The sequence below is a fragment of the Scyliorhinus torazame genome, chromosome 11 (genome assembly GCF_047496885.1).
Source record: "Scyliorhinus torazame isolate Kashiwa2021f chromosome 11, sScyTor2.1, whole genome shotgun sequence".
Classification (NCBI taxonomy): domain Eukaryota; kingdom Metazoa; phylum Chordata; class Chondrichthyes; order Carcharhiniformes; family Scyliorhinidae; genus Scyliorhinus; species Scyliorhinus torazame.
Window position 1 is genome coordinate 110964657 of NC_092717.1, and position 12691 is coordinate 110977347.

Below are 12691 nucleotides of genomic sequence, written 5' to 3' on the forward strand. Positions count from 1 at the left end.
CACGTACAGCAACAGGTCATCCGCATACAGCGACACCCGATGTTCCTCTCCCTCTCGGACCAACCCCCTCCATTTCCCGGACTCCCTTAGTGCCATGGCCAAAGGTTCAATTGCCAATGCAAACAAGGGGGACAGGGGGCACTCCTGCCTCGTCCCTCGGTACAGCCGAAAGTACTCCGACCTCCGCCGATTCGTAGCCACACTCACCACCGGGGCTCTCTATAGGAGCCTGCCCCACCTAATAAACCCCTCCCCGAACCCAAACCTCCGCAACACTTCCCAAAGATACTCCCACTCCACCCGGTCGAAGGCCTTCTCCGCATCCATAGCTGCCACTACCTCCGCCTCTCCCTCCACCGATGGCATTATAATCACGTTGAGGAGCCTTTAGCTGCCTGCCCTTTACAAATCCCGTCTGGTCCTCATGAATCACCCCAGGGACACAGTCCTCAATTCTCGTAGCCAGCACTTTTGCCAGCAACTTAGCATCCACATTGAGGAGCGAGATCGGTCTATATGACCCACATTGCAGTGGGTCCTTCTCGCGCTTCAGAATCAGCGAGATCAGCGCCCCGGACATTGTCGGGGGCAGGTTCCCCCCCTCCCTTGCCTCATTGAAAGACCTTACGAACAACGGGCCTAGCAGGACCACATATTTCCTATAAAACTCGACCGCAAACCCATCTGGCCCCGGGGCCGTCCCCGCCTGCATGTTCCCCAATCCTTTAACCAGCTCCTCCAACCCAATTGGCTCCCCTAAACCAGGCACTTCCTGCTCCTCCACCGTCGGGAACCTCTGTTGATCCAAAATCGTCGCATCCCCTCTTCCCCCGCTGGGGGCTCAGATCTGTACAGCTCTTCATCGAAGTCCTTAAATACCTCATTTACTCTCACCGCACTCCGCACCGTATTCCCCTGCTATCCTCAACTCCACCTATCTCCCTCGCTGCCACCCTCTTACGGAGCTGGTGTGCCAGCATCCGGCTCGCCTTCTCCTCATACTCGTACGTCGCCCCCTGTGCTTTCCTCCACTGTGCCTCTGCTTTCCCTGTGGTCAACAGGTCAAACTCCGTCTGGAGGCTTCGCCGCTCCCTACGTAGCCCCTCCTTGGTGGCCTCTGCATATCTCCTGTCCACTCTTAAGATCTCCCCCACAAGCCTCTCCCTCTCCCTGCCCTCTCTCTTCTCCCTGTGGGCCCTAATGGAGATTAACTCTCCCCTGACCACCGCCTTCAACACCTCCCAGACTACCCCCACCTGCACCTTTCCGTTGTCATTGGCCTCCAAGTATCTCTCAATGCACCCCCGCACCCTTCCGCACACCCCCTCATCCGCCAGTAATCCCTCATCAAGATGCCACAGCGGGCACTGGTCCCTCTCCTCTCCTAACTCTAGCTCCACCCAGTGCGGGGCGTGGTCCGAGATGGCTATGGCCGAATACTCCGTTCCTTCCACTTTCAGGATTAGCGCCCTACTCAAAACAAAAAATCTATCCGGGAGTAGGCTCTATGTACATGGGAAAATAATGAGAATTCCCTGGCCAGGGGCCTAGCAAACCTCCATGGATCCACTCCCCCCATCTGATCCATAAACCCCCTAAGCACCTTGGCCGCAGCCGGCCTCTTCCCCATCTTGGATCTGGAGCGATCTAATGCTTGCACCGTGTTGAAATCTCCACCCATTATCAAGCTTCCTGCCTCCAGGTCCGGAATCCGACCCAGCATGCGCTTCATAAATCCGGCATCATTCCAGTTCGGGGCATATACGTTTACCAATACCACCCACACCCCCTGCAACCTACCGCTCACCATCACGTATCGACCTCCATTATCCACTATAATATTCTTGGCCTCAAACGACACCGGCTTCCCCACCAGTATTGCAACCCCTCTGTTCTTCGCATCCAGCCCCGAATGGAATATCTGTCCTACCCATCCCTTTCTCAACCTGACCTGGTCTGCCACCTTCAAATGTGTCTCCTGAAGCATGACCACGTCTGCCTTCAGTCCTTTCAGGTGCGCGAACAGTCGGGCCCTGTTGATCGGCCCGTTCAGACCCCTCACATTCCAAGTTATCAGCCGGATTGGGGAGCTTCTCACCGCCCCCCCCTGCCAACTAGCCATCTCCTTTTCTAGGCCAGTCACGTGCCCGCGCCTCCCGCACCCTCCAGTCCCCCAGACGGCGGACCCTCGCCCCGACCACCTCTCCTATTTCCAGTTCCCCATTGGCCAATGCAGCAGCAACCCTATACCCCACCGCCCCCCCCCGCTAGATCCATATCTAGCTCTTTTGCTCCCCCCATGACACTCCCGTAAGTCAGCTGACTCCTGCTGACCCCGGCCTCTCCCAACTTCCCATCGACCCCCCCAGTGTGGGAATCCCCTCTCCCCCTCATGTCAGTCAGCGCTCCTCCGACCCCCACCGCCAACCTTCCCTAGCACGAGAGAAAGCCCGCGCTTTCCTGAGCCGGCCCCGCCACCTCTGGCGCAGCTCCTTTTGCGGCCTTATCTCAATTCCCCCATCCCCGGGCCTCCCCTCCCTCCACCACCGGCGCCCACACTCTACCACAGCCTCCCCATCAAATCCCTTCATCCATCCCCATCCAAGCGAACTTCCCGACACGTAGTTAAAACCATATATACAGCAGACAGCCCCCCCACAACCACAGACCCTCAATTTGAGTCCAACTTTTCAGTCTGTATAAAGCTCCAAGCCTCCTCGGGCGTTTCAAAATAGTGATGCCGATCTTGGAATGTGACCCACAGTCGCGCTGGCTGCAACATACCGAACTTCACCCCCTTCCGATGTAGCACCGCCTTGGCCCGGTTGAAGCCAGCTCTCTTCTTGGCCGCCTCTGCACTCCAGTCCTGGTAGATTCGGATCTCCGTGTTCACCCACCTGCTGCTCCGTTCTTTCTTGGCCCATCTCAAGACACACTCTCTGTCCATAAAGCGGTGAAACCTCACCACTACAGCCCTTGGTGGCTCGTTGGCCTTGGGTCTCCTCGCCAGGACCCAGTGAGCCCCATCTAGCTCCAGGGGGCTCGGGAAGGCTCCCACACCCATCAGCGAATTGAGCATCACATATGCCCCGGTATCGGGTCCCTCAACTCCTTCAGGGAGACCCAGAATCCGAAGATTCTTCCTCCTCGACCTATTCTCCAGGTCCTCAAATCTTTCCGCCCACCTCATGTGCAGCGCCTCGTGTGTCTCCATCTTCACCGCCAGGCCCAAGATCTCATCCTCGTTCTCTGAGGCTTTTTGCCGCACCTCCCGGATCGCCGCCCCCGGACCCTCTGGGTCTCCACTAGTTTCTCAATCGCCGCCTTCATTGGCGCCAGCATTTCGGTTTTCAGCTCCTCAAAGCAGTGTCTAAGAAACCCCTGCTGCTCCTGCGACCACAGCGCCCATGCTGCTTGGTCTCCACCCGCCGCCATCTTGTTTCTACTCCCTCTCACTTTTCGCTGCTCCAAGATCACTTTTTTCACCGCTCCACTCCTGGTCCAATCCATATAATGTCGGGGGGACCTTGCTGTCACCTTCCCACACTGGAAGTCGTTGAACAATTGCCGTTGGGGCCCCTCTAGAGAGCCCAAAAGTCTGTTCCCGGCAGGAGCTGCCGAACGTGCGACCTACCTAGGCATACCGCAACCGGAAGTCATCATTATAATTCTTAATGTTCATTTATCTTGCCCTGTGTACACACTCCCAAGAAATAAAGAAATGGGGCGGGATTCTCCCCTACCTGGCAGGGCGGGGGGGTCCGACGTAATGGAGTGGCGGGAACCACTCCGGCGTCGGGCCGCCCCAAAAGGTGCCGGGGCCAAAAGGTCTTTGCCGGGCGACGCGGGTCGGCCATGGTGAAGGCGGAAGAAAAAGAGTGCCCCCACGGCACAGGCCCGCCCGCGGATCGGCGGGCCAGGCCATCGTGGGGGCACCCCCCGGGGCCAGATCGCCCCACGCCACCCTCCCAGAACCCCGGAGCCTGCCGTTCAAAAGGCGGTTTAATCCACGCTGGCGGGACAGGCATTCCAGCAGCGGGACTTCAGCCCATCGCAGGCCGGAGAATTGCGGTGCAATTCCCGCCCCCGCCGACCGGCGCGATTCCCGCCCCCACCGAATCTCTGGTGGCAGAGACTTCGAGACACGGCAGGGGCAGGATTCATGTCAGCCCCCGGCGATTCTCCGACCCGGCGGGGGGTCGGAGAATCCCGCCCATGGTTTCAATAATCTTCTTTGACATTTTCCCACAAGTTTTGTAGCATTTATATTTCAACTTGAGCTCACATATTAACATATTCATTCTCTTCTATTTTTATGATTTCCTTTTAATCACTTCCTGTCATTTTCTCTTGATGTTTTATATTTCTGTGTTCTGCTCTCTATTCATTTACTTGTTTACATTTTTAATAGTGGGCAGCACGCTAGCACAATGGTTAGCATAGTTGCTTCACAGCTCCAGGGTTCCTGGTTCGATTCCCACCTTGGGTCACTGTCTGTGCGGAACAAAAGAACAAAGAAAAGTACAACACAGGAACAGGCCCTTCGGCCCTCCAAGCCTGCGCCGACCATGCTGCCCGTCTAAACTAAAATCTTCTACACTTCCGGGGTCCATATCCCTCTATTCCCATCCTATTCATGTCTTTGTCAAGATGCCCCTTAAACGTCACTATCGTCCCTGCTTCCACCACCTCCTCTGGCAACGAGTTCCAGGCACCCACTACCCTCTGCGTAAAAAAACTTGCCTCGTACATCTCCTCTAAACCTTGCCCCTCGCACCTTAAACCTATGCCCCCTAGTAATTGACCCTGATACCTTGGGAAAAAGCCTCTGACTATCCACTCTTTATATGCTCCTCATAATTTTGTAGGCTTCAACAGGTCGCCCCTCAACCTCCTTTGTTCCAGTGAGAACAAACCATGTTTATTCAACCTCTCCTCATAGCTAATGCCCTCTATACCAGGCAGCATCCTGGTAAATCTCTTCTACACCCACTCTAAAGCCTCCATATCCTTCTGGTAGTGTGGCGACCAGAATTGAGCACTATACTCCAAGTGTGGCCTAACTAAGGTTCTATACAGTTGCAACACGTCTTGCCAATTTTTATACTCAGTGCCCCGGCCAATGAAGGCAAGCATGCCGTATGCCTTCTTGACTACCTTCTCCACCTGTGTTGCCCCTTTTAGTGACCTGTGGACCTGTACACCAAGATCTCTCTGACTGTCAATACGTCTGCACATTCTCCCTGTGTGTGCGTGGGTTTCCTGCGGGTACTCCGGTTTCCTCCCACAGTCCAAAGATGTGCAGGTTAGGTGGATTGGCTATGCTAAATTGCCCATAGTGTTCAAAAAGGTTAGGTGGGGTTACTGGGTTGTGGGGTTAGGGTGGAGGTGTGGGCTTAGGTGGGTTGGTCTTTCCGGTGCGGACTCGATGGGCCAAATAGCTTCCTTCTGGACTGTAAATTCTATGTCTACTTTATCCCGACTTTCTCACTGTTTGATGCTTATATCTTTCTTTCTCTTGCTCTACATTTTTGTTTTTCACCCCCTCCCCCACTTAAGTACCTGCCACCTTGATCTCAAATCGTACACAGCATATACCATAACAAAGCAGTTTTGGATATTCTGAGAGAGTATATCTGATGTATGTATTCAGAGAAGCTTGGGAAAACTATACAGCCATATAAGAAGTTTGCTTGGTGTGTAATGCTTAGAAAAAATAGCTGCCAGGGGAAAATATACATTAGGCTTTTGCTCGAGGTAACATTGGACTACTGCAACCCTTCAAGAGATGGAGGCATTGGCATTTATGTTGCAGACTCACTAAAAAGACAAATTTTTACTTTTAATTCACATTTTAAATGTAATCACCGTTTAGTCCCATGTCTACCCTGTCCCCTCAGCTCCCACTCGTTCCAATGCACAATACCCAGACTAAAGGGGAAAAGGCAGCAAAATATTTTAATCGTTCTGCCACAAACATTCTTGAACCAATCAGTAGTAGATGCAAAATGTTACTCACCTTTTGTGGAGCAATTACCCAAAATGGGCAAGTTGTGAGATAATGACTTCTGATTCCAGTTTACAACAAAACCAGAAAAACGACTGAATGATGCAGATTTATTTTTACTCACTCAGGAGGGTACTACTCTATTTTAAATAAAAGCAAAATACTGATATTGGAAATTTGAAAGAAAAACAGAAAATGCTGGATAAATTCAGACACGAAATGATAACTCTGTTTCCCTCTCCTCAGTGGCGGGCCCACTTGCTGAGTTTATCCAGCATTTTCAGTTTTTACTTCATTTTAAATGTTGTACTGATGCAAATTTCAAATCACCACTCTTATGTAATATTGTTATTAATAAAAGCAAGTAACAAATTCTTTTTTTTATTTTAAAATTTTTTTTTATTCTCCTCCTTTTCTCCCACATTTACACCCATCAACAATAAACAATAATCAGCAAGATATGTCAGTCCCCATAATAACCGCTCCCATCTACCCATCAACCCCCAAACCTCAACCCGCATGTTTACATAAACAAATGGCAAAAAGGAATCAGGGATTACCCGTAGTCACCCTTAATCTTACACAGCTCTCTCTCTCCCCCCCCCCCCCCCCCCCCCCCCCCCCCCCCACCGCAGGTCTCCAGCTCCTCCTGTCCACTGCCTCTTGTAAAACTCCTCCCAACCTCGGTTCCTTCCCCCCAACTTTCCACCCCGGCTAGACCACTCGGACCCTGTTCTGCCAGGCTCCGATGGCCGCAGCCCCTCCCCCCCACCTCACTCCCATTCACTGGCCGGCTTAAACCAGCCAGGTTGGAGGCCCCCGCCCGGGTCCCTTTCCCACTTGCCCGGCCCTAGGAAAGCCCAAAGATCCCCTTTTAGCACACAAACCCCGCATATCCACCTACACCCCAAAGAACTCTCATTTCGAGTGAAAGTCCCGTCCCTTCCCTTGTCCAAATATACATCACATTGGCTCCTTTAATCTCTACACCTGTGCGCAGTGATACAAAAAAGAAGAAAATAGTCATGAGGTTACATCGGCACATGGCCATTCCTCAATTTGTCAGTTCTGCCACAGTCCTTCTGCTTTTGCAAACTCCTCCGCTGCTTCCGCCGTTCCAAAATAAAAGTCCCTGAGCTTGTAAGTCACCCTCAGCTTCGCTGGATATACAATGCCGCACCGCACCTTGCTAATGTACAGTGCCCTTTTCACCCGGTTGAAGGCAGCCCGCCTCCTTGCCAGCTCCACCGTAAAGTCCTGGTATACACGTATACCAGCTCCAGCCCACTGCACCACCCGCTTCTGCTTGGCCCAGCTCAGGACTTTCTCCTTCACCCTGTACCTACGGAAGCACAGAGTCACTGCCCTTGGCGGCTCACTCACCTTTGGTATAGGCCTCCACGACCGATGAGCCCGATCCAGTTCATATCGGGAGGGATCCTCCCCCTCTCCCAATAGTTTTGCCAGCATCGCGGCAAAGTACTCAGTCGGCTTCGGTCCTTCAACTCCTTCGGGCAGCCCCACAATCCTCAAATTCTGTCGCCTGGATCTGTTTTCCAGGTCTTCCATTTTTCCTCGCAGATCCTTGTTAGTATCCATCACCTTCCGCATCTCTTTCCTCATCGAGGCAAGTTGATCACCGTGCTGCAATAACGTCTCCTCCACTTCCTTCAGCGCCTCCCCTTGCTCTCGCACCTCCGCCACTGCGCTCGCCAACTCCGTCCTCACCTGGGAAACCGCCTCCTCCACCAGCACACTCAAAACCTCCCTCATCTCCTTCCTCACCGTCTCCATGCATTTCGCAATCTGCGCCAACTGCTTTTCAAATTCCGCAGCCATCACCTTAGTTATTTCTTCAGCCGTAAGCAGTGCGGCCTTCCCTGGTGCTCCAGCCTCCATTTTTACTGGTGACCCCGCGGTGACCTTTCCACTCCCCGACGGACCTCCAGCTGTTTTTTTACGGCCGTTTTTTTGCTCACCCTCGACATTTTTCTCTGTGCCTTTTTTCCTCCTGTGTCTTCACTGTGCCTCCTCCGTGCCTTCTCTCTTCTTCTGCCGCCTCCACGGACCCTGGGACCGGGCTTAAAGCCCCGAAAATGCCGTTGCCGACCGGGAGCCCTCCATTGTGCGGCCGCCTCCTGCCCGCTGTCACCGGAAGTCCAAGTAACAAATTCTTAAACTAACAGTTTTCTAGTTTGAGTCTAATTGGGAAGAAGCAAATGCAAATTTTAAACCATATTAAATGTCAGTTTACTGTTGCTTCAGAACCTCATCTAAATGAATGACGCCAATAATGCAACGGTATGCACCAGTATTATTAGACACTGAGCTTAGAGCATCTTGCTTGGTATTCTCAGTACAGCCAAATACAGGGAACCGAGTCATCTGCGCAGGAAGGTTTAAACAAAGGAGATTCCCATAATGCAAAGGGAGAATTTGAGCAGGACTCCAGAACAAACAAATTAGGAGCAGGAGTGGGCCATTCGGCCCCTCGAGCCTGCTCTGCCGTTCAATAAGATCATGGCTGATCTGATTGTAACCTCAACCCCATATTGCTGCCTTCCTCTGTTAACCTTTCGTCCCCTTGTTTATCAAGAATCTATCTGGCTCTGTTGTTTAAATATTCAAAGGGTGGGATTTTCTGCCATTCCTGCCAGCGGGATCTTCCAGCGGCGGAGGGTGTGAACAACAGGAAAGCCCGTTGACAGCAGAGGGACTGGAATGTCTCGCCACTGGCCAATGTTGGGCTCCATTTCCCCAAAACACACCTGTAATCCGGCCCAAGGATTTTGCTTCCACTACCTTTTGAGGAAGAGAGCTCCAGAGACTCACGATCCTCTGAAAGAAAACATTTCTCCTCGTCTACATCTTAAATGAGTGACGCCTTGAGCTGGATTCTCCATTTGGAAGTGTTCCCGTTGGAGCTGAATAGCATGTAATTTGTGTCCCGTTGGGGGTGCTATTTGTTCCTAGATTCAGGACATGCAAACGCACCAGAGGAGAACAATTCCCATCCCCTCATTCAGTGTAACTTCTGGAACCAGAATTCACACTAAATGTCCTGACAGGTGGAGCTGTTTATAAGCGCTCCAATCACCACACACTGATTCCAGCCACGAATATGGCTCAAAGAATAAGTGGACCCACTGTTCAACACCCACGAGGGACACCCTCTTCCCCAGAGTGGGCCGCAGACTCAAGCCTGCCCATCTGACCAATGCCGAGGAGGTGGTGGCAGAGGCAGTCAATGCTTCCAGACTCACCAGGAGGAGACAGCTGGTGGTCCTAAGAGGTGGGTGCCCCTGGGGAGGCCTCTTCTCTGAGATATCAGTGTGCCAGGGAGGGTTCCAAAAGCCACAGTGCAGGGTTCCTTTGTTTGGGGTAATCTCTGTTAATGCCCTGCGTCCTCTGCAGTAGGGCTGCACTTCTGAGGAGTGCACTGAGGAACACCATCACCTGCTGGGCCAGCGATTAAGCATGGTCACGCCCATTCCCTTGATGATGTTACTGGAGAAAGGGTGTTTCCAGAGGGGCAGCCTGTGTGGGCTCCCACATCACCAATGGCTCTCTGAATATTTACAGGGCACTCTGAGCAGTCAACAGTGTGACCAGCCAGGAGCCTATAAGTAGCAGCAGAGGGGTGCGTTCAAATCACATACTGCAGCAATGGCAGTCTGAGCCAGGCCACCCCAATGCCAAGGGGGATATCCCAAGTCCACGGGCTTGGCACCAAGTCGTACTCTGCAACTCCGCCCCCCCCCCCCCCCCCGGCCCAGACAGCCACCACCCCCCCCCCCCCCCCCCCCTCCAACCCGCCTGAGGGGGGAGCATACAGTGTCAGCCCACTACTGAGATTTAAATCCGTGCAAATGACCGTTTTGCATGGGTTCACCAGCGCCAACTTCACTAATGCTGCCAGTGGGGGACCGATGCCTGGCATCGGAATTGGTGCCGGGTGTAAATCGTGATTTTTTTTCCCACTGTTCATGATTCTCCGCCCGACCTCAATTCTAGTTGCTGGCAGTGGGAAGCGGCAATCCAGCCCCTTATTTTCAAAGAGTGACCCCAAGTTTTAGATTCCCCGATAAGAGAAAACATCTTCTCCACATCCACTCTGTCAATACAGTGAAGTAACTAACTAAAACAGATTCTCCCGGATCAGCGAGATGGCATGACGCCGGCGTAAAAAATGGCGCAAACCACTCCGGCGTCGGGCCGACCGGAAATTGTGGAATTCTCCGCACTTCCAGGGGTCAGGCTGGCGCCAGAGGGGTTGGCTCCACGCCAGCCGGTGCCGACGGGACTGCACAATTGAGCACAAGCACTGAACCACCGGCATGATTCGGCGCATGAGCAGACTGGCCGGTGTATTCGGGTGCATGCGCAGGGGGAGTGTAATCTCCGCACCAGCTATGGCAGAGCCCTACAGGGACCGGCGCAGAAGGAAGGAGTGCCCCCGCAGCACAGGCCCGCCCGCAGATCGGTGGGCCCCGATTGTGGGCCAGGCCACCGTGGGGGCCCCACCCGGGTTCGGATCCCCCCAAGCCCCCCCCGAGGACCGCACCAGCCAGGTCCCGCCGTGTGGGACCACGTCCAATCCAGGCCAGCGGGACTGGCCAGAAACCAACGGCCGCTCGGCCCAACGGGGCCCGGAGAATTGCCGGGGGGGCAAAACCGGCGCCGGAGAATACGGCAGCCGGCGTTGGGGCGGGATTCTCCCCCCCCCCCCCACTCCGAGGATTCTCCGACCCGGCGGGGGGGGATCGGAGAATCCCACCCCCCATATTTGAACAGCATCCACCATTCTGCTCTATGCCCTCATGATACTTCCAGTGTATCATATGTAAAGCATTGTGAATATTACTAAAATACTCCAAGCATAATCCATACCAAGAGTCGGGGTCCCTGAACTTTCGTACGGGAACCATATCAGCTCCAGCAAGTTTCTCCAGTAAATACCAAACTGTACAGACCATAAAAAAGTCAATACAAAGTCTTCGGTCATTTGGATTTGGATTTGTTTATTGTCACGTGTACCGAGGTACAGTAAAAAGTATTGTTCTGCGTACAGTTCAGACAGATCATTCCATACATGAAAAAAGATATTGCGCAAACTTAAATACCTGGCTAATCTTAGCCATTGTTGTGGCCCTACAGTTAAATCAGCTTGAGTGCGTATGAGTTATTTAAAAAATCACTTGCATGGGCATTGGGTGAAAAGTGGTTTGACCTCAGCTTGACAGCAGACACTGTCAAATAGTCCATGAATATTCACCATCAAGACTCAGATATCAATAAAAGGTACCTCGGTGAAGATTCCAAGGGGGCTGGATATCATAAAAAATTTATCTTAGGAGATATTCAAGATTTTCAGAAGAGAGGGGATGTGAAAATTGCAGAACAATTAAGGTAAAGAAACTGTTATTTAATTTTGAACGTTCAAAGCTTACCTGCCCAAGAAGCATTTTGGGAAAGTGCTGAGCTTCCGTTTTCTGTCCTTGATAACAGTTTCCTGTTTACACATCATATGGTAGAGCTTTTCCCCTTTTTCAGAGATCATCAACCAGGTATCTTGCTCCATTCCTAGTTTCAGGCCTAGGTTTAAAAAAATAACCTTTATTTTTCAAAATTATTCCGAAAGTTGTCGTATGCAACTTACCATGTCAAAATGAATGATTTTGCCTCTTCTACGTAAGAAATATTTGAGAGTTTTTCTCTTTCTTGATCCACAAACATCGCTCCTGAATTACACTGGAGGTCATGTGAAAGAATGTTGGTTCACAAGAGAATCTCCAGAGATACCGTTAAAAATTGCACCCATTATGGAACACGGGAAATCAAAACATAACATTAATTTGAGGCATTGTTGAAGACCCATAAAACATTTTTTTTAAGATCAGCCCCACCAATGTAAATATGCTGAAAATCCCTCAATAAACTAAAGAGACTGAAGTTCCCCTCCTGACGCTGAACCAACCTGCACCAGGAGGTCCAAACTGGAGGCCTGTGTGCGGTGCTGCATTTTTAAATTTACCTGCCAAATCCCAACAGAAACCATGTTCCCCCAGAGCAAGCAACATGATGGATCATAGCCTGATGTTCACAGAAAGTCACATCGGGATTGCTGTTGAATTGCCTGCTACAAATACAATTTTCCCTGACATCATTATTTTCATCAAGGTGGGTGGGTTCCCAAAGCCTGTGGGTCAAAGTCACTTCATGAGTTGTGGACTTGTGAAGTTCAGAACCTGTTGACAAGTAATTTTAAAAGGTCTTGCCAACGTCAAATATCATAATGTAATGGACTAAGATGTTTCTGTATGTTTTATGTAGTTATTGATCATAGGGCCCTGTCATTAAAAAATAAATGACCATTAAATTTACCAATATGATGACGTGTTCCCATAATTTAAAAGTACTTTCTCCAAGAATAATGTTTCTTCTGCATTCAACTGTACTGAAATCTGATTGAAACAGGTCAACTGGACACGATAGTTAGAGATTTACAGTGACTTTCATGGACTTTAAAAAAAGCTGAACAATTGCCTAAATTCTCTGAACTCCACTGAGCCTTTGAAGAAAATTGAGCTGATGACAGGATATATAGTCAAGCAACTTCAATAGGGTCCACTGTATTGGGATCTCTAGGGTCTGGCTATTCATCTTGGCAATATAAACACATCA

General features: G+C 51.4%; 1 protein-coding gene across 2 annotated transcripts in view; it reads right to left on the reverse strand.

The window, feature by feature from the left end:
- Positions 1 to 12691, reverse strand: part of prex2 (phosphatidylinositol-3,4,5-trisphosphate-dependent Rac exchange factor 2) — an 825781-nt gene that overhangs the window by 538771 nt on the left and 274319 nt on the right. For both annotated transcript variants that reach the window (XM_072467618.1, XM_072467617.1), the window contains exon 10: positions 11458 to 11602. In XM_072467618.1, the coding sequence (XP_072323719.1) occupies positions 11458 to 11602 (145 nt within the window). The remainder of the gene's footprint in view (positions 1 to 11457; positions 11603 to 12691) is intronic.